The sequence below is a fragment of the Zootoca vivipara genome, chromosome 15, assembly GCF_963506605.1.
Source record: "Zootoca vivipara chromosome 15, rZooViv1.1, whole genome shotgun sequence".
In the NCBI taxonomy this organism is placed as follows: Eukaryota; Metazoa; Chordata; class Lepidosauria; order Squamata; family Lacertidae; genus Zootoca; species Zootoca vivipara.
In genome coordinates this window covers 41740179-41763573 of record NC_083290.1, presented here as the reverse complement: position 1 = coordinate 41763573, position 23395 = coordinate 41740179, and the positions used below count along the sequence as shown (strand labels likewise).

Genomic DNA, 23395 nt, shown 5'->3' with positions numbered 1-23395 from the left:
GGAATACTAACAACATGTACCACTGTCTGTAAATAGCACTGCTTTCAGCACTGTAAATACACAGCACCAATAAAAGGATAAAATGCAGAGCTGTGTGGAGTCGTTACTCTGAAGTAGCCCACCCAGGCCACTGTGACACTTCCCATTCTCAAAGTGATTACAAAGGCCATTTGCTTCTGCAGACACTGCAAGAGAACCAGAAGTGGAATTCCGGAAGGGAAGACATCAGGAATCAAAGCAGGAATCAAAGCAACAACAGAGAAATGTTTATGCAATTATTGTGGACCACCACCACCACCCCTGAAAGATAGACCCTCTCTTTTGCACTATAGATAATGTGCCAAATTTAAGTGTCAAAGGGAAATAAGGAAAGGTACATTGATTCTGCATTCACAAGCATGTAATATGGGGGCTGCCCTTGAAGATAGCCTGGGAACTCCACAATCTATACAGAATGTGGTGGCTAGAGACTTGTCTAAACCATACCATGATGGTTTAGTACCAGATTCGATTTACAGAATAAATTATCTCTCTCCAAGTTGAAAGCTAACCTGCTGGGTTGTTTTTCTTTAAGAAGCAACCCTGTTTCCTACCCCCAGCACCCTTAAAACCACCTGCAGCAAGGCTGTGTGTTTACTCTTTCATTATGTTTGCTCAGTCATCAAGCTACAGTAGCAGAATCAAATGGAGAGTGGTTAGGCTCGAGGCATTATAGTGGTATGTGGAGAACTGCTGTGAATGTGTTACGTCTGCACACAGCCTTAAACAATTACAGCGTGGAAAGGAGAGAGAAAGAGAGATGAGATTTAGTGCCTGTGTCTCCTCAGCCCCCTCCTCCTCCTTCCCTCCCCCCCCCCATGTTTCCAACTTGACACACTTCACCTCCTTCTGTGTTTTTATTAGCTGGTATTCTCAATACATCAGCGACAGCTATGATGAAACCAGTGGCAGATTTTCCTGCAAAGCAGCTGGGTCATTGTCCCATGGGCCTTGTTGCCTTTACCATGCAAGATCTTTAAAGTGACCATGCCTGGATCAGCTGCCGTTTTGAAAGCACTTGAATGGACAATTCTGAGCATGTTAAAGTGTGTGTGTGTGTGTGTGTGGCTCACAGACAGAGCTACTTTGAAAAATTCAGAGACAGCTACCTATCATGAACACAGTCCCTGCTATGGGCAGTTGTACATGCAAGCGCTTTGCTTTGGGGTGTCAAATCAAATATACATCACTAGTTGGCAGGGTACATCCCCTCCCCTCCTGGGCATTCAGAAGGGGGAAGCGGGGGAAGCAAGGATTAAATACGACAAATGCAGGGAAAACTTTAACAATATATGATGGGGTTTATCATTTACTGTCATCTCATTTATTACCCACAGTGTCAGTGACGAGGAACGGAAGCGAAAAGACAGACAACTTACTTAACAGAGAATCCCATAACACGTACCTGGAAGCGTCGCATATCTCGAGGGTTCCCGGCTGTTTTCAAACAATTCTGATTGCACTTGAGGAAAAATTTTAAGAAGAATCTGTAGGGGGAAAGAGAGAGTGTGTGTGACATCTTCCACTTTAAAAAAAATTGTGTCTGTTATTATTTACTTGCTTTGTGCGGATATGATTGTGCCTTGTGGCAGAATCCACCGGGAGACATCAACAGAGTGTTTTAAAAGCATGCTGTCAATTAAAACAGATTTAAATGACATTTCTGGTGGAATTTGTTTGCCCTGCAAAGAAATACCTAGTGCTATTAGAAACCAGAGAGCCTTTTTAATAATAATAATAAAAAACCTTTTAGCTCACAGACAAGCAAGGCAAAATACAATAGGTGAAGCTTCCAATGTGAAGACAGAGGCAAGAACAGTTGCATTGGGAATTTGAAACAATAAAACAAAAAGAAAGAATAAAGATAATAGACCTAGAATCTCCCCCCATAAAAAAAACCCTGAAAGTATTTGCATACTCATGAATGCAACTCTGCAATTTATATCTCTTTATCTGGGTCCAAGTGACATTCACACATTATGTGGATGCGAAACTGGGATTTGCATAAAATTCAGAGGAGCTGAAGCCAATCCTGGTGTTTTCATAAGTGTATGCAGGGCTTTTTTTTTGATAGAACAAGAGGTGCTAGAACTTGTTGAACCCACCCAAAGTTGTTGAGCTTTTTTTAATGGGGGCCCATTATTCAAAATTCAAAATGAAACACTGGGCAACGCAGTACTACAAAGCTGCCAGAACGCAACAAAGAGGTGCCAGAACACAGCTCCGGTGTATGTATATGATAAATATGTTTCCAGGGGGCGTACCTCAATGGTAGATCCTATGCTTTGGATGCACACGGGCTCAGGTTGAATCCTCAACTTCTCAACAAGAGGATCTCAGTACCAGTGCTGGAAAAGATCTCTTTCTGAGATCAACTGCTGGTCATGATAGACCAAGGCTGGAGAACCTTTGGCCTTCCAGATGCTGATGGTCAGGGATGATAGGTGTTGTAGTTCAACAACATTTGGGGGGTTGTCACAGACAATACTGTGGCAGACAATACTGAGATAAAGGACTAAAGGTCTGTTTAAGTGTCAGGCAATTTTACGTGATGATCTCATCCATACACTACATTTTTAGGTATATACTTTAAAAAGTGAAGAAGCCATAATGAGGTCAAACATGGTGAAGTGGACAGAATATTGAGTTTTGGTGTGGAGGGACACAGGGCCAAATCCCTACTCAGCTCATCAACCTTACTGAATAGCCTTGGGCAATTCTCTCTCAGTTTAGATTATTTTATAAAATTGCTGGGAGCTTACATAAAATATGAAATTCATGTAAGAGCTGTTCACAGAGCCCCCCCCCCCAAAAAAAGCATGGAGGAGGGAGGGAGACGGCCTGATATATAGGCATTAAGCAGAACATCAGCACACAACACTTGAATGCATAGCTGTTCCAATCAGCACATGGATATTAAGCGACAGACTGGGATGTTTGCATGGGATGTTTGCAGACATTCTGATGAGGTCAGTGAGTGTGGTCCAACACAAAGACCAATGTGACCGGCTTGTTTAAAATCCTCATCTGCTGTAATGCTCACACAGGTTGACCATGGGGAAGTCTCTACCTGTCAGCCTAATTTATCTTCCAGGGGTGCTGGGGTAAAATGGTGAGGGAGTGAAGAACAATGTATAGTATCCTCAGATCTTCAGGGGAACAGAAATGCAATTTATAAATATGAATGGGAAAACATTCCACATCACATATATTTTCATCACACTGGAAAGTATTAGAGACAGTAATATTTGCAAGACATAGCAATAAATAGATTATTTATTTATTTTGAATACTTGCATCCTGCTTTATAACCCTGAGGGGCTTACAAAAGACTTCCCCCCCACACACAAACACAAGTCTGTTATCCAGAACAAAAACAACATGGCATCCCTTCAGTATCCTATAGGAGGCATTTAATTTACTTCTGTGTTTTACCAACAGGTAAGTGGTGAGTTTGTTTGTTTTTGTTTGTTTGTTTGTTTACCGCACTGTAATCTTTATATCTATATACTGTATATGGACTGTAAATTGAGTGATTAATGTGCATAACAACTGGCCATTGTGCACATTCACCAGGCTTCATGGAGAATGTGCACACAATTCTTCCACAAGGCGGGAATTGTGCACATTTCTGGGTCAATATACATAATCTCCAAGGGCCCTTGAGATCTGTGCATATATTGACTGAATTTTGTACAGGGCTGTGGAACTTGCCAGCAGGGGGGCAGCCTGTAACACAGGCACCCCCAAACTGCAGCCCTCCAGATGTTTTGGCCTACTACTCCCATGATCCCTAGCTAACAGGACCAGTGGTCGGGGGAAATGGGAATTGTAGTCCAAAACATCTGGAGGGCCGAAGTTTGGTGGTGCCTGCTGTAACATATTCCCAGAGTTATGGAGCGCTAGGAGGGAGCAGAGCAGGAAGGCTGAAAGGCTGAAGGACTCAGTATCCCAAAAAGATCTCGCATGTGAAAATATTGTAGCTCAGTTCACTCAACCTTGCCTCTCTATTTACCACCATGGTTACAGATTCTTCTATTGCAGTCCATGTGTTCCCAGCCACTGAAAATGCAATGTTTTACTGACTTGAAAAATTCAGTTTTACCCTTGAATATTGCATCTGTTGTGATGTTGTGCCTTCCCCCAACCCCCCACCAAACCTGAATGAATAGCATTGGTACATTTAATTTATTAAAGTTTGAGACTTAGAACCTGATTTGAAATCTGAAAAGGGATTGGTTAAGGTCTTGTCTACACGTGGAATGAAATGAGGTGGTAAAGTTTGGAAGTGGTAGAATAGACTGTACAATTCAACAGTGCAGTTAGGTAAGGCCGGTCAGGGCAAAGGTGGGGAGAGGGGAAAGGCAAATTGCTTCGAGAGCAGGGCTAAGCTGGCCTCTTAACAACACACCCGAGAGCCCTGCTGCTATGGCCGTAGCATGGCAGCTAGGGATGGGGAAGAAATTTGGTTGAGTTCACATTTTAATGCAAATCTACCCAATTCTCCCTTCCCCAAAACAATACATAAAAAACACACAATTAACCTTCACAATTCACATTGCTTCACGTTTTAGTGAATGTAGTGCTCCAACCCCAAAAGGGGGATTTAAAATGTGCATATTAAAGACACATATTATTAAAGACAAAAACAACAACACAAAAACGCAAAACCATATATTTGTGAAAGTAATATGGAAACATGGATGTTGCCTGAAAAAAATGTGTCTATTAAGAGAAATGCACACTTAAATGCCAAGAAACATTCATGAGGGTTTTTTTTTTTAAAAAAAACAACCAAATAGAATAAAATAAAGTAAATCACCAATTCTTAGTGAAATGTAGTGAAATAAATTTAAGATTAAAAAAACAGAAACTGAAATTACAACCGACATATTTGCCCATCTGCAGTTGTGGCCATTGAAACAGTGCAGCAAGAAGGGTGAGCCTTCCTATCCAGCAGGACGACAATTTGTCCCAGGACCAAGCAACCTACAATAGGTTATTCACAGTGGACCATTTTAGCCTTTGGAATTAATATTTTTAGGAGTAGGCTAATGTGCACATTAGTTGCTAATGTGCATTATTTTACTTGCTTCAAAATGGTGTGAGCCAGCTCTGTTTTGTTTCTGCTGAGTGGGACCCTGGACTTCTGGCCCCAAAGTCCTCCCTCAACAGCATCAACAGTTATACAATTTCACCTGCACTATATATGTGCTATGGAAAAATCACAAAACTGGCACAACATATGGATATACTCAAGCAGGTTAAATGTCACCCAAAAATCAGGGAGAAGGGTAGAAAAATAATTACAGATTTGGGGATGTAACTGTCCATTTTTAAAAGTTTCCCATCTGATACAGTCATAAATCTATTAGGTCCCCACTCAAAATACTCAAAAAGAAGAGACAATCTTAAACATGCTAAGAAACACATGGATGTTTCCATATTTTGGGACTGAGGGGACACAAGATGTACAAATCAAAATGAAACACTGGGCAGGTGAGATGTACAACGAGGTTACAGAATAAATAGCAGATCTCTTTGTGACCTATTAGCCTATGATACATTAGATATTTTTGTGTGCAACTGCTAGAGAAAGAGAAAACAAAAGGCCCCTAAGCATATTTTCAGAGTTTACACCATCCAAACACAAAAATGAGAATGGCTCTGTTCATGGATGGATGAATCTGTCAGTTTCAGTTTCTCCTATTTCTGGTCTCAAATTTAGTTCTGCGGTAATTTGCAATAATAATTAAAACTCATGAAAAGTAACCAACATGTGACTTTCTAATATACACATGTTTGGCATGCCGTTTTGACTAGCATGTAAGTTTCTCAAAACCATTTATTCTAACACAATGCATTTCTGTATGTGATTTTCACTAACATTCATATTTTTGTTAACTGGTTGGTTAAGATCTGCATCGCAAAATTCAGAGAAATGTGGATTTCGAGAGATAATTGTGTTCCAGTTATGTATTGGTTTGTGATGTGTGAATTAAGTAATTTCTCATTATATTGCAAACAAAACTGATTTCTCCACCATCACTAGGTCTGTCTGTGATCTATCTAGCTTTGTTTTAGCTGGAAACATTTTCTGTTCTCGTTGTGTGTGTGTGTGTGTGTGTTTTCCCTGATATCCTAGTAGTACATCTAAATTGCAGTGATGAGGGAGGAACCCACAGATTTAACTGGGACACAGAAAATTCATGAAGGCTGCAGGACAAAATAAAATGCATTCATATAAGGGTTGAATAGTTGCGGAGAGGGGCGGGAGTTGAAAGTCAGCTGGGAACACAATGAGCAATTTATTTATTTATTTCCCTTGCTGAGTGCTTGTCTAAAAAAAAACAGCTTTTGCAGTAAGTTAAAGTCCCAGGTGAGCTAGGCCTAGTTCCCTTTCTGTTACTATGACAACGAATTTTTACCGCAGTCCCAAAGTCCCTCCAGAACTCACACATTCATGCCTTGAATTAGAACTTTAAAGAAGAAAGATGTATATTTTTCCCAAGGTTTACCAACAAGAAAAACAAGCAATAGACATACAAGGCAAAAAACATATCACCCCCCCCAAAAAAAACATACACACCAGTGTTACATCTCCAATAAAACCTTAGTTTTTCCAACTTCAAAAATTGTGGGTTCTTTTTACCAACAGACAGAAACAAAGGAAATATTTAGAGATCCAATTCATTTCCAACAGCAAATAATAAACAACAAAAGAATGGGGAGTGTGGGAAAATCATTAAACTGATGAGATATTAATATCACCTAAATTGTTCTTAAAAATACCAATGTTGTGTTTTTTAACTTTATTAACAGATTGTGTATTATCATTATTATTTTAAAGTTGGTGTCTTTCTCAATGGGATTACTAAAAAGTAAGGTCATTTTCCCCTTCCTGCCATGTCTGTACTAACTTCCCTCTGTGGCTAATGCAGACTATCCAAACCTCTTTGTCTGATGGATATGGAAGTATATACACACAAACTCCTGGCTACTGTCAATTAACTCCATTGTTAAATTTAAGTTGGAAAAGACGAATAAAAGGCATCCCCAAAAGAGTGCAACTTTTATGAACAAATAGATCAGGGACAACTGACGTGGTGCCCTCTAGCTGTTCTTGGACTATATCTTCCATAATCCCTAACCAGCATGGCGGATGATCAGGGTTGATGGGAGTTATAGTCCAATGCTATCTGGAGGGCACCTCATTGGCTAGCTCAGAAACAGACTCCACTGAAATCCATACAGATGCCCACACTTTAGGGTGAGTAGATAATGGCAAATGTTGGCCCTTGGATATATAGCTATCCACATTACTGTATGTACTTAAAGAGATGCAAAAATTGCAATTCACCCTATGGTAGAGTTACAAACTCTGAGGTTTTATAAACCCAAAATTTCATTTAAAAAATTCATTTTTTAATGTTTGATCCCAAATCTCACATTGTGCAAGAGAATGAGTAAAATCTTAAAGAACTTATCGTCTCCCCTGAACAAAATTTTCCCTAAGATTGCCTGATGAGGGAATGCCTGCATCCCAGGATGGCCTTGTGGCTTGTGGGTCTTCTGCTGTTGTAGCCTGGACTAAAAAGAGAGTGAGGATGTGCAAATCTAGGACCCAGCAACTAATAGCAGCATTTTGCTTTCTCTGACTTGGGGGCTGAGCTCCAATATATGAAGAGAGAGAGGATGGAGCTGAGTGTGAAAGGGAAGAGGCAGAGTGTCTGCTTCTTCCACTGATCCATATTGTTCATGAACAAATGCTATCTTTTTTAATACAGTTTTTAATACAGTATTGGACCTTTGAGCATGCCTCACACTCATTTGGATAAATAGTTTAGCTAATAAAGTATTCATTCAGTGTTAAATGGATATGCCTCTCAAAATGATGTCAGAAGCCTTCCAGAGGGACTCACAGTACAATCCAAACTACAAAAACAACACATTTTGAAAGAACAGCCATAGCCAACAAGATTCAGAGAGCAGGTCAATTTGCAGCACGAATTCTAAAAAATAGAGGAACAAATAAAAAAACCAGTTCATCTAATAAAATCCAGTGCCCTTTGAAGTATTTTTTTAAAAGTCTTTCCCCATTTTCCTAAGGACTGTGAAGGACCAAACTTCATGAGTCACCCTAGAAAGCAATTTCTAGAGTAGGTGCCACCACTGATAAGGCCCTATACTTTTAAAGTCTGAACAAAGTATTTAGAGCAGGACTTTCCCTGTGCACATGGGGGAAGAGGAGGAACATATGGGAGAAGTCAGTCCCTAAGGTTTCGTGGGCATGATTGTTTATGTCGGCCTTCACTAATCTGGTGCCCTTCAGACATTGCTGGACAGCTTCCATCAATCCTGATTATTGGCCATGCTGGCTGAAGCGGATGAGAATTATTTCTCAAAACATCTGGAAAGAGGAACATTTTGAGGTGGCAGCTTCCTTCTGACATCCTCCTCCAATTGTTTGCTAAATAGATGCACAGACCCACAAGCTTGTCTGCATGATACAACTGTGACATCTCAGTCTCGGCCCAGAAGTCCATAACAAGAATGTGTGCTATTGATACAAGAATGCATTGAAATGCAAAAATTATGAGATATTAAATGGATTTTTTTTGTTCGAACCATGGTATAGGGAAGGAAAGAGTACAATCTGTCCTCCTCACTTCTATGGGCATCTAGTTGCTGAGGCTTCCCCATGGCTACTTACATCATTAGAAATGTGCACATCACCTGCATGATGTCACATCTAGTTTGGCCCCATTTCCCATGGAAAACAACACAACTAATTAATTGCATAGAGAGATGAAACACTGTGGGTGGGGTAGACAGGGTCTGATCACCTATCGGCTGCCCTGAAAGCAAGGCAGTGAGTACGCATTCCGCCATACATCAGATGTTACAGCTGTCTTCCATCTGTTTTCAGTTGAACCAGTCTCTAACTAACTGCATGGTCATAGACCTCTCAGCATCACACTCTAACCAACTGAGCTGTTTCCTTAAATCTGAGTGTACCCTAGTCATTTGGAGAGTGGTGTATGATATTTGGAGCAAATGGGTAGTGGTTGTGGGGCTAAACCTTTACTCATCTATATAGAATAGAATACTTTATTACGGTCAAAGACCAGCTCTTGTAAAAATCCCTTTGGAAGAACAGTTCCAAGGAGCATAACATATATGTGACACTTTGTACAACAATAAAATTGATATTTGTAAATGCAATGTGCATAGGAATACTTAAAACTTAAGCCTTAAAACTTAATAAGCTGCCGCAGAGAACTGAGCCTAGGTCGCTCGGGAAACCGTATTTTGGGATGTTCAGACGGGCTGGTTATTCTCAGTAGAGTCTGTGTCTGCATATCTGGACGCAGAATCTGGTGACCGTCCTGGTTATCTTCTGGTCTTTGCCTAGCAGGAGCAGGTCGTATAATTGCAGGTGCAGAGTCTTTGGGCGTATGGGATTTTTTTTGTATGATGCTTCCAAAACAGGCATGGGCAAGGCCGCGCTTCTGGCAAGTGTATAAGCCCTTCTTGCGTTTTTTGATAAGAGAAAGGAGAGGTAGGGTGCCGGAGCGGCTATGTATCTCTCGATTTCTCCAATTTTATATTCAGGGCATCTTGAGCAGTCCTGTTGTCTCTCAATATCTATGAGTCTTTGTCTGACCGTGGCTTTTGCTTGGCTCAATCCCAAACTTAGAAGGGCTTGGGGAGCAAAGCCCATTGTCTAGAGAGTGTTCAGGACTGCTAGCTGCCAGCCGGACTGGAACTGGTCACAGAGGATCAATGGAGCAATTCCTCGGGGGAGCAGATTTAAAGTCAGCCATTTGTAGATTGATGATAGGCAGATTGAAGCCTCCACTCTCATCATTCCCGTTTCAAGTCTGACCCATGTGTTCGAAACGCATCTGGGGACGTGTAGGAGGGCTCTGAGAAATTTGGATTGTATGCGCTCCAGGGGGGAGAAGGAAGAGGAGGGCGGACCCAGAAAGGCTCCAAAGAGGAGCTGGGCCAGCGTTTTGGCCTTGAATAGCTTAAGGGCCACAGGAACGGGGGAAAACCTTGTGTTCTGAAAAATTTGAGGATGCAGTTTGCGTTTTTTTCTGCTTAGCTCCCGATAGAATTTATGTGTAGTTTGTTGGATCCTGAGGCCTGTACTACCATTCCGAGATATTTGTAATTTGTTACTTGTTCTAATTTGTGGCCTTACTCATCTATATATTACCATCCCATGGATGTGTGGATCTAGAATTGGCCTCCACAGTCACATACGGACACACTGTTAAGACCATATTCATGGAAGACAACCTTGCTCAGCTACGAGTGATCGCCAAAGAAAGTCCATCCCCACCCTCCAGTTCCAGCATGATTTGGGGAAAACCAGGTCACCAAAGGGCAGCTCCACATTATACAGTTAAAGCACACCCAGAACGCATTTAAAGTACATGACTTCCCTGAAAGAATCTTGGGGGCTGTAGTTTTTCCCTTTACAGAGCTACAATTCCCACTTCTCTTAAGAAATGAATCATGACAGAAGGGCCATAGCTCAGTGGCAGAGCACATGGCTGGTGCCTATTGGGACTGGTAGGATGGAAAGCAGGGAGACCAACAGGAGGTGGAACCAGATCCATGGGAAGACATGCCCAACTAATTCAAACTTTGTCCCTGGCCTCCTTGCTATTAGGTTGCCCAAGGGCAACACTGAGACGTTGAGGGAGAAAGCTTAGAGCCAGTGTCAGCCTGGCTCTAAGAAGAGGTAAGAAGGTAAGAAGAGGGTCGACTGAGGGCAAGCTGAGGCAGGGCAGGGCCCTTATTGCCCAAATAGATCAGCCTTAGTTACACACTGTGCATTCAGAAGGTTCCAGGTTCAGTCCCTGGTGTCTCAAGCTATGGCTAGGAAAGATCCCTGTGTGAAAACTTGCAGAGGTGGACTAGATCACCTCCTAAGTAAGGCAGCTTCCTGAGTTCCTGTGTATATTTCCGTGGGAAGGTGCCAAAGCTGTGTAAATAGACACAGTTCAAATGAAGTTCATGGCTAGCTGGAGTTCCTTATGGAGCAAGTGAGAGCTGCTCAAGCATATGCAGCCCTTATAGTAACAAAGACAATAACAGCACCACACACACTTATATCAATGCCCCATAAGCATGTTGAGCGTGCTCTCTTAGAAACATCTTCAAAGTCCTGAATTGCAAAGCGATGGTTCCCCACCATTTCAACATCAGCCTCTCAGCCTCTTCACAAACAAACACTACACCCTAAATCACAAGGAATGTTTAGCATTTCAACCTCAATGGGTCATTGCCTACACTCAGCCTTATTATGGCTGCTTTATTTGCTTTAAACCCCAGTAGAAACATTAAAGTGCCTAATTTTCTTCCTCTGGCTTTAAACTTCTTTAAATACTCACATATGCACAAGTAAGAGTGTGTGTGTGTGTGTGTGTGTGTGTGTGTGTGTGTGTGTGTGTGTTAGTTGAACCATGTTACTCATTCCTTCCTCTCCTTTCAGATATTTTCTAGCCAGTCTCTAATGATAACTAAGCAGCCATATAAAAGAGTTCTGTGCTGTCTTTTATATATATATCCAGATATTTTACATGCTTGCATCTGGTAAAGGCATTAATATTTATGGAGGTATTACAATAAAAATGACTTCAGGAGAGAGGAAGCAAAAAAGGAGGCAGAGCTTAACACCACAGAAGTATGATTTAGGGGCAATGGGAGAGCCACAGAATGGGTTTTCCTGGTTTTTATATAATTAGAAAGCTGCTTTCACAACTTTTCCTAGACAAAATTCACACAGGCATTAAACAGGGACTCCAATGGCTACTTGGCCCATGCTTGGCTTCAAATAAGAATATTTTCAGCCATGACTCAAACTCTTGCTGCCACATGTGGAAAGATACAGCTTGTTTCATGACATATTTCAATCACTCAAGTACTTGAGGCAAGCCTGGCCTAATTTGAAATGCATGGCTATTTTGGAGAAGTATTCCAGGCCTACTGGAACCATAGGCACCTAAAGGCAGCCAAACACAAGCATATTGTAGTACAGGAGTAAGGAACTTGTGAACCTCCAGATGTTGATGGAGTACCATTCCCATCATTCCCCTGACCATAAAGCTGGCAGGGGCAGATGGTTAGCTGGAGTTCAATAACATCTGGAAAGCCACAGGTTCCCCTCCCCACCCCATGCTGTAGTAGATGGCATGTAGTAGACAGCATTGCAACCAAAGGATCTCTCTCCTCACCCTTTCTCTTTCAGGCCATAAACCTGTTTTGGGCTGCTCCACTTTACACCACAGGTCTAAATTCTACATGGCGTGGAAGGATTGACCATGAGCAGGAGCTCCAAGTGCCCCAATTTTCCAGGGACAAACCCAGATTTTCAGAAGCTGTCCCAATTTCTGCTTTTGTCCCTATTTTCATCAGATAAATGTTGCATGGGTATGTAGTTATGCGACCCCCCCCCCCGAGCCAATGAGATAAGTAGCTATACAAACTTTAGAAGACACTTGAAGGCAGCCCTGTATAGTTTTATTATGTTTTTATATATGTTGGAAGCTGCCCAGAGTGACTGGGGCAACCCAGTCAGATGACTGAAAATAATAATAATAATAATAATAATAATAATAATAATAATAATAATAATAATAATGGAATAGGGCATCCCTATTTTCATCAGAGAAATGTTGGGTGGTATGCATGAGGACAGAGCTCAATGATTTCTGTGCTCCTTTTTTCTTTGTTTCTGAATTTATGGATGTGGTTGGGGAATACCAAAGGGGGCAAGCTGCACTTTCAGGGGGGAGGGCAATTTTTTTTTAATAAATATTTTTTATTAGAAGGTTTTTTATAGAAAACAAAAACACAACAATACAAACAGAAAAAAAACACATACATCATCTTATATTATCTTTTTAACTCATTGTCTCTTTTGCTTCCCCAACTCCCCTCTTTCCTTTTAAATTCAGCTATAACAGTTTCTATTTCCTTACTTTTAATTTTCATCATCCTGTATTTTTCTTAATTTTTTTTACTCTCCACTTTTCTCCCTATTGCCTTAACTTCTGTATTTCCCTAGATATTCAAACTTTCAACTCTCAAAAATAATTCCCTATATATAATTTAAATTTCCTCCAATCCTCCTCCATCCTTTCCTCTGCTTGGTCTGGGAGTCTTCCTGTCAATTCTGCCAGTTCCATAAAGTCCAACATTTTCATTTGCCATTCCTGTAGAGAGGGCAGTTCCTCTTTTTTGGGAGGGCAAAATTCTTGTACTTTTCATCAGGATGGAGAGCTGACTATTAATATGCAGCATCAGGGTGTTTAATATTTATCAATTAAAGCCCTTTGGCACCCTACATTGTTGTTGCTGTTGTTGTTGTTGTTGCTGCTGCTGCTGCTATTATTATTTGCTAATTTAACAACAACAAACCCCAATAAAAACCCATAATCAGTTCACAATCTGAATGCAATAGCCCTAACTGCATACATCTTAAGTTAAACCTATAATATAAGCCTTCCAAACATCCAGCAACGTATTCATAGAAAGCTGTTATCTGCATGGAATATGTTCAAAGGCTTCATTCAAGGGCTATGAGGTCCTCAGACCCTTGTGTAACAGAACAGCATTCTGCCTTTGCCTCCTAAATAGTTATTAAGTCACTAAGAATATATTCAAGGGACAGAGAGAAAATCAACAGCGCATTATGAATCAACTCATTTCCATATAGCTATTTTAATTGCCCTGGAATCAACATCAGAAAAACTGGTAGTGTGAAGGTCTTGCTTCCAGAAGGAAAATCTGAGCATTGGCATTGCCAACTGGGAGGTCAGCAAGATACAGAGCCTAATTCCAATACCATCATGCAAAGGAAGGAGACAACAAATTGGGGTGTTTTGATGCAAACTTCCTCAGTCTTTCAGAAGTCCAGAATCTAGACCCCCACACACACATACATTTCAACTTGGACAATTATGTTTGTTTGTTTCTTTTCCTCCCAGGATGGAAGTGCTGTCTTTTTTTCTCCTCTCACCATCAGCATGTATTATTATCAGGACACAGTCGCAAGGTTACCAAAGCTATTTTTCAGGTGCCGCAGTCCATACCTTCTAACGCTTGACAGATGAAAATAGTTTACCCTTGGCATTACATTATGTGAGCAAGCAGCTCAGGTGGCCCACAGTGAGTGAGGAATAAAGCCGCTTTCAGAGTCCGGCAACGTGATCCCATCTGGCTTGTGAGATCTGATAGAGCAGACCTCAAACATAAGAATAATCTCCGACACAAATACTTCCATGGTGTTTTATTTCATGTGCATCTCTCAACACTCCTCAAAAAGCAAAAAGAAGAAAAGTCTCAGAGGAAAATTTGGGGATTCACACAACGAGAGTTGTGTGAAATGGAACAATTCTACTCCATAATCATTCTGGGATTCCAGCACCGAGTGGTTCCAAAGTGGTTAAATTCTGGCTAGAAACTAGGGTTTAAAGAAGAGGAAAGAACAAATACTAGGAATATGCTATTCCTTCCCCCTCAACCCCCCCCCCCAAACATGCAGTTCTATTCAATGCTAATCTTATTCAGAGTAGACCCACTAAAATAAATGGACCTCACTATGTAATGTACATTAATTTTAATCGGCCTACTCAGGGTAAATCTTGGTTGGATACAACCCTTCTTCTTTTTTGGGGAAAAACAGTGCATTTTTTCCTATTCCACCATTTCATATTGATTTCAATAGGGAAATTGAAAGAGGTTAAAGTCCAGAAAATGCCTGGCTAGAGGGCAAACAGCAACCAAATGCTGCTGATCCTCAGGGAAAGAAATCTTTAGTGGGGAGTTGCTGTCTGCTGTACCATCAATCATTTTGGGAGCTGAAATCCTATATATCAGGGTAGCCAATGTGGTACCCTCCAGATGTGGTTGATCTGCCCCTCCCATCATCCCTGACCATAAGCCAAGATGGCTGGGGCTGATGGGAGATGAAGTCTTGCAGAACAGGTGAGGTCCCTACAGACTGGAGGTGGGCAAATGCTGTTCCCATCTTCAAAAGGGGGGGATCCAGATAACGAGCATGACATTGACACCAGGGAAGGTTCTAGAATAATTCAGATAATTGTGTGTGTGTGTGTGTGCTGTTTCAGGTTTGTGCATGCATGTGTACAGTTGGGCAGTGAGAAACTGAGATACGAAAGCTAGGAGCTAAATGGCACCTTATACCTAGGTTGTGGGCGCAACAACGGAATATCTAGGCGCTTTTTTATACAACAAGAGTACAAAGCTGAAAAAGAATGAACTGAAGCTAGAATATTATGTTCATTCTAGTCCTTCCTCTGACCACCCCCTAATATTCTTAAGAGGATCTCTTCTCCAGTCTTCAGAGAGTAGCTCCTCCTTTCCTTCCACTATGCATTTTTAATCTTAAAACTTAGGCGCAGTACTGTACCCAGAGCAAAGAAACTGCTCAGGCTAATGAAATTCCCTGTCACATAATGCACCTAGAACAATGGGAGTTTTGAACACTGCAGTTGGGTGTGCGCGCACATGTACATTAGCAGAATATTTTACACAGGTGTGTGTGTGTGTGTGGTTTCAAGGTGGTGTGAGTGATCCCAACAACAGCTTATTAGGTTTACAAATGTAACTGTGGTCTGAAATATTTAGTAACCTCTGGTCTAATTACTGCACCACACTGTCATATTCCATAATTATAGGCATTATGCATAGCATCCAGCAGATGGCTCTTTCTGAAAATACTGGAGTACTAGCAAAATTCTCACTTCAAACTTGAAAACACACCATATTATTTTGCCAGTAGATGTTGCCATATATTTTAATTAGGCAGGAAAACCTTTGTAACTGCTCAGAACTTCATCAAACCAATGAAAGTGTGTCTTCCCTGAGAAGTCTGAATAAAATACACCAGTAGTTATTGACAAAATGGGAAAGAAATATATGAAAAAACTGAGTAAAAATATTAATATGTCACATTTCAGTTGTACCTGTGGCAATTTTTATCAGTTGGTTTTCAATTTGGGACATTCATAAAGGTAAAGGTAAAGGTAAAGGGACCCCTGACCATTAGGTCCAGTCGTGACCGACTATGGGGTTGCGGTGCTCATCTCGCTTTACTGACCGAGGGAGCCGGCGCACAGCTTCTGGGTCATGTGGCCAGCATGACAAAGCCGCTTCTGGCGAACCAGAGCAGCGCATGGAAACACCGTTCATAGAACTCATTCACAGAACTCATCAATTAGATGAATCAGGTTTTTGGTGTCATTTCTATAAGTTTCAGAAAAATGATTCTTATAATTGTGGAACATCATCATCATCATTATTTTGACTATTTGCCTTAATTCTTATGCCCCTTTAATACCTTGAAATGAAAGTGAGTTCAACAACAGGCTGTGTGATAATTGGATCACCAGTGGATCAACACCTTTCTTATTACAGCATTTATCATATCTAGTAGTGAGTAGGAAGTTGTGGCCTTCTAGATGTTATTGGACTACAACTCCCAGCAGCCCAAGCAGCATGGTTAATCTGGAGCAGGCATCCCCAAACTGCGGCCCTCCAGATGTTTTGGCCTACAACTCCCATGATCCCTAGCTAACAGGACCAGTGGTCAGGGATGATGGGAATTGTAGTCCAAAACATCTGGAGGGCCGAAGTTTGGGGATGCCTGATCTGGAGGCTTCCCTATTTCTATCTTAAAGTTTGAAATAAATATTCACATTCAACATAGCTGGCTTAGATTAGAACTGAAATGTTGAATGTTCAAATGCTTAATCCAGGGATGGGGAACCTGGGGTCCCCCAGATGCTATTGGACTTCACTAACATCATCCCTGACCATTGGTCATGCTGGCTGGGGCTAATGGGAGTTGGAGTCTAACAACATCCGGAGCCACTGCAGGTTCCTCAACCCTGGATCAATCATTTTATTAACGAAGTTTGACCAAAGTACTTACATAAACTGTTAATGAAAAGAACCATCTCAAGAGAAGCATTTTTGTTTACCTTTCTCATACGGGAGGGAATGCCTCTTTTAATGGTTTAATCAATTTTGTCTTCTGCATTCCTGTGTGTGAGAGAACCAGGCTCAGCCCTAGCATCAGCCCTTGTATTCCATCAAGGACTAGAAATATACAAACAAAGCATTTTTTTAAAAAATGCAGGGATTTATTTATTTTTAATGTGGGAGAACATCCAATATGTAATGCTCTTCTTCCCCTTTTTACTTTCAGCCACCATTTATTTTCTAACATAGCAATTATACAAAACTACAACTGGTTACTGCTTACATCCCAGCTCCAGAGACAGTCATTTGCTACTCTCACACCCACTAGGAACAAAATGATCTCCAAGGAAAGCCACCTTGTTTTGGAAATCTGGCACCATTAATAAAAAATAATAATTGAGCTCTATGGGCTGGGATTGAAAATAAAACACTACCCTAACAATGCAGTTGTAATTGCAGTTGTTATTCCAAAAAGTCTTTGGAGAGATCTTTGCAAATTGCAATATGAGCAGCTTCCCTTTCTCCTCAGTTTCCCCTCCCCCTTTTCTCTCCTTCTCCCCTCCCCACCCACAAAAAGTCAGCTTGAAAAAAAAAGGATGAGAATTATAGAAGGGGTAGTCCAGGTGTTATAGACACTGGGTCATATCCAACTAGCTTCTCTTCAGAGTTGACCAGTTGAAATTAATTTCAGCAGGGCTGCTCTGTGTAGGAGTAGCATTGGGGACAACCCTACAATTCCCATATGCTTGACCACTGACCAGACCAGCCACAGTTTATGGGAGTAGAGGTTCACAACATCTGGAACACACCCCATTGGTTATCCCTGATCTATTAATACCCAAATTCTAACACCATTTTGCCACGATGTCCTATAAGTAAATGAAGGCCTCACGTATGCATACTCAAGTAGGAATAAAATGGCAGAGTTTTGAGGTGGTAGAAGTATGAAGGAGCCCAGATGCAGGCAGAAAAAACTGAGAGGTGCAAAGAGGGATCCAGCCACTGAGAGCTATTATCCCAAGGCCATCTTTCTTTGTGAATTAAGTAAGGAATTCAGGGTTAAGGCACAAGCTCACATCCTCTCTTTGTCTTGTAGATAAATGTGTAATCAGAGAGCTGATACCTTCCCGCATGCTGCATAGGTAGAATGAAATGTTTGGATTTAGAAAGAAATGATTCCCCCCCCCATTTACTGTACTCTGCTTGTTAGTTAATACCTTGATATCTTCATTCAGTGCTGACATGCCTGAATTGAATGTAGTACATACTACACTTCAATAGTAAATGGCAAATCTACCAATACAGTGGTACCTCAGTTTATGAACACAATTGGTTCCGGAAGTCTGTTCATAAACTGAAGTGTTCATAAACTGAAGTGAACTTTCCCATTGAAAGTAATGGAAAGTGGGTTAATCTGTTCCAGACGATCCACGGAGTACTTAAACTGAAGCGTTCATAAACTGAAGTGAACTTTCCCATTGAAAGTAATGGAAAGTGGATTAATCCGTTCCAGACGGGTCCGCAGAGTACTCAACCTGAAGCGTACTTGTTGTTTCCGGAAGTCTGTTCATAAACTGAAGCGTTCATAAACTGAAGCGAACTTTCCCATTGAAAGTAATGGAAAGTGAATTAATCCGTTCCAGGTGGGTCCGCGGCGTTCATAAACTGAAAATTCATAAACCGAGGTGTTCATAAACCGAGGTTCCACTGTACTCTGGTTTTCAAGGTGGAAAAGTAAGGTGCAAAATACATTGTAGCAGGATACCTGCTTTGAATGCTGAGATATCAGAGTAATCTACAGAAAGCTTTGGTATACACATTCAGGACACAATTCTACACTCCGAGTTCAAACACTAGTACAACCTGCATATGCATTCTCAAATTACTCAGGAAAGATGTAAAATAAACCATAATGCAACACATCCTTGCACAATGAAACTCAATGTGTTTTGACCTGAGCACAATTGGTCTCATAAAATTGTATACCTTGTTTGTTGGGGTGGGGGCAATTTCACTGTATTCTACTGCAAGTGGCAGCAGCATCAGTAACTGTACTGGAAGCCTGGCCACCAGTTCTCAGCCTCTGCAATGTTCTCAACTGAGCATCATTCCAGTGCAGGTGGGGGGCACAGATTTGGCTACTATTAGATCCTGGAGAATTCCAACAAAAATGGGAGCAGAAATTGCTGATGTTCACTTATTTGTCCCACATCTAGAATGGAAAATCCAGCGGATACAATCATGTTTGCTGTTGTTGTTTTCAGTCTGCAAAGGATACATTGTTGATGACATTCATCACATTTGCATTATGTTTCCTTTGCACTGAAATGAATGGTGTGAAACAGCATCACTACAGTGGACAGTCAGATGAATAGTTTTTGTCAGAAGCTAAACTGCAGCAGAACAGAAACAGCAGTGAATGCAGGGAACACAGGCTGCAATGAAAATTGATGCCTTCTTACATCCCATAACACACACACACACACACACACACACACACACACAGTGGCAAATATTTGGAGAAATTCTAGCAGGTGAGAAAAATAAAAAAATCTCAGGAGGAAAAATGTCTTCTGAGGAACTTTGGCTCAGTTCCCATGTATATGTCTATTCCATCCTCTATATCAGTTAAAGGATCAGGTTAGCAGCTGAAGGGAGAAATATTTGCTTGAGACCTTGCAGAATGGCTGTGTGTGTGTGTGTGTGTGTGAGTGAGAGAGAGAGAGGGAGGGAGGGAGGGGGAGAGGAAGAGGGAGAGGGAGATGTAGATAGATAAAACACTGGGCTGGACAGACCAATAATAACACAGTTTCATATGTTCCTATATTCCCTGTCAGAAGTTCAAACATTAATTTCTGTGCCTATTTCAAATGTGGGGAGGCAGGATGCAAAAACCCATTGTTATGAGATACCTGAAATGAAGCCTCATGAATCCTACAATTTCCGAATGCAAAGCCTTATTTCAGACTCAGGATTATTGGGGCAATTATTACCCCTTTGCATCCCCCATTCCCAAGGCAGGACCAATTACCAACAGACACATTCATCCTCAACAGAGCCTAGTCATTCCTATGCCTTTGGAGCAAATCCCCCTTTCTCCCCCATATCTCTGTGGAAGGCTGTGCACTGAACACCAATTACACCACTAGCCTTTTCCTTTCCTTTCCATCCTTTTTTTGCTGTTGACTGGTCCACTGGTTTTTACTATTGCTGCCAGATGGTAGAGGCCAACCCGATTAAAAAAAACAAACACCCTCTGCTATTTAATTCCAAACTTGGTAATAACTTTCCTGTAACTCTCAGAGAGGAGGAGGAGGAGGCAGCCGTGGCATGAACATTCAAGAGACAGAATCAAGGTTAGGAACCTATTTTACACCTGCCAGAGCAGATAACACTCAGATAAGGGCTTTCACTCCTACACAAGCCAGGAGCCCTACTAGTCCCTAAACTGCAGTTGCGTGAAAGGAAACATACATTAATTTGCTAAGAGAGCCAATTTGCAATCAAGCACCTTGGGTCCACATACCTTTTCCCCTTCATCTCAAAGGTCTGTTCAGTTGGTGTTTTTACACCTATTGCACTGGCGTGTCTTAGTCGCTGACGATGACCTTGAGTTTGAACATTGATGTAACATTAGACTCCAATGACAGATTTATAGAGTGGCAGATATGGGTGCCTACCCCTTCCCTAAGACAGGACGGCATCCCATGTTTGTTAGCATCATTAAACTAAAACTGACTTTTCACCTGCTCCCATACCATATGCAGCTGCAAATTTTTAAATTAAAACTATGAAGCCATGCATAAATTTACATATATTACAGACTAGCCTCTCCATTTAACATGCAAATGTACGCCAATGTTTCAGAACACCTTCTGTCGCTAATTAATTTGCTGAATTATAATTAGACTAATCCTGCATAATTAATAAGCACAGATTTTTTTTTAATTTGTAAGCATCTTGATGAGATCATTCACTTCCTTCTATAAACTGCTAAGTAAGTGTTAAAAAAAAATCAACCCCGGTAAGAACATATGTGAGAAAAGCATGTTTGATGCTGCATACAAATTCAAACAAGCGGGAAAGATAGAGGTAAATCAAGATCAATTTAAGAATCGTACTTCAGGAAATAAGAGACCGCCAGTGAATTATTTGCAAGGGCAGGGATAAATGTTCTATTTGTTACCAAGAAGTTCCTCCTTGGTGCTTTCAACCCGCTGGATTTTTCCTCAAGCATGCACTGAGGCAGGAGCAGATTACAAAACGGTCTGTGGCATTAAGAAGTGACATGATATTAACACACCCTTGTATATCAAACGTTTGCCTTGTACACGCTGTGTGTTGATAAGCACTTTTGATGGTATTTGGAACTGTTTTTATTCCATCTGCCAAAAACAACAGCAATTGCTCTAGTGGAACAATTAAGTGCCATTAGTATTGAAGGCCTTCGGTAATAATTAGAATGAAGGGGATCACTTTAATGTTGGAGAACTTAGGCTTCAAGAAGCATGTGTGCCAATGAGTAGAGGAGCTTTTAAAATGTAATTTGATAGCAAGTGCATCACTTACCCAAACTGAAATTTCAAGGCTACATTTTGTTATGAGCCAATCACTGTGGATCCAATAAAAATGGAGCTCTGTGCACAATCTAGATCTGTCTTTCCCAAACTTTGATACCACTTTCCCACCTCACTTCTGAATTTAAATTGCAGGGATATTTACACACACACACACACACACACACACACACACCTTTTTCATTTTTAGATGAAATGAAGAAGTCAATGAGGAGTATCCTCTGAGCAAAGGCCATTCTGCAACTTCTTTCTGAATCAGGATAAATGACTGAACCCAAGGCGAGTAAAGGGCAAAATAACCCAGCTCCAGCAAGGATTGATTTGAAGGAGGCAAGAACAATTCAATTTCATCACACTGGGAAGCTTCATCAGAGGGCAAGCCACTCTGGGGCATGTATGGGGCATGCATGGGGCATGCATCAGTATGAAATTATCAAGGGAATGGGCTGAGGGTACATGAAGGAGCCACTGTGCAGGAGCTAAGCCCAGCTGTGTTTGCTCAGTGCCTGGATAGGATACCACCTTGTAACCTCATGTCAACTTGAGTTCAATGATGTAAAAAAGTGTGAAATAAAAGAATGAATGGATGAGAAAAATATGAATATGGCAGAATGAATCCCATCTGTGCTAGATTAAAAAACACAGTGAATCCTAAAGATACACAGTGTATATCCTCTGTGATGAATACTCCAGAATAATATGAGATTTTTATGTAGAACTGAGTCAAAATTTCTCTCTTCCTTCTTCTGTTTTAGATTTCTGAGAAATTTCTGTGGCATGCTTTATGTAGGACTGCCTCTGAAGATGATTCAGAAACTAGTGCAGAATTCGGTGGTCAGGTTGCTGACCTAGGCAAGATGGTTTGAGCATACCAATCTTGGCCTGACTGCACTACCTTCCAATTAGCTTCCGGGCCCAATTCAAAGTGCTTGTTTTAAAGCCTTAAATGGCTCAGGAACCCAATACTTAAAGGATCACCTCTCCCTATATAAACCACTCCGAACTCTGTGCTCATCCTCTGAGGCCCTTCTTCATTTGCCTCCTCCACAAGAGGTCCAAAAGGTGGCAAAATGAGAACAGGCCTTTTCTGCAGTGGCTCCCCATTTGTGGAATGCTCTCCCCAAGGAGGTTCGGCTGGCACCTTCATTATACACCTTTAGGCGCCAGGCGAAAACATTCCTCTTCAACCAGGCCTTTGGCTATTTAATATTCTATGGCCTTTTAAATGTGTTTGTGGGAGGGGAAGGGATTATTTTGTTTTTGTTTTAACTATTTATTTTGTGCTTCTATCCTGTATTTTTATCTTGTGAACCGCCTGGAGATCTTGGATGAAAGGTGGTGTGTAAATTTAATAAATAACAAATAAAAATCCCTAACACAAAAAGGAGCCCCTTTTGCCCAATACTTTTGGAATAATCTCCAGCACTAACAAATTGGTCACTAACAAATTTTACAAGAGTGCAAATTTGAGGAGGGAACTGAAGGGGCAAACCTCCCCCCCCCCACTTCATTACAACATGTGCCTGCATTGCCAGCTGAGTGGCCACCTGAGATTCATCAGAGGTATGGGCTCGGCCTTGCAATCTCTACTTCTGGTGTGGACTGGCGCCTCAGGCCCAGGAGATAAATGCAACAATCCAGGCCTCTCCAACTCCCCCTCAGGACCCTTCCCAGCCCATGCCCCTGAGTAGTATGGCCAGTCTGAAAGGTGCCATTGAACTATGATAATGTCTCACCCTTTCCTTGAAAGATGG

At 41.3% G+C, this 23395-nt stretch overlaps 1 protein-coding gene across 2 annotated transcripts in view; it reads right to left on the bottom strand.

Annotated features, from left to right (window-relative positions):
• The window catches only part of EBF2 (EBF transcription factor 2), a 259251-nt gene that overhangs the window by 72920 nt on the left and 162936 nt on the right, over window positions 1-23395 (bottom strand). For both annotated transcript variants that reach the window (XM_035138787.2, XM_035138788.2), the window contains exon 7: window positions 1445-1526. In XM_035138787.2, the coding sequence (XP_034994678.1) occupies window positions 1445-1526 (82 nt within the window). The remainder of the gene's footprint in view (window positions 1-1444; window positions 1527-23395) is intronic.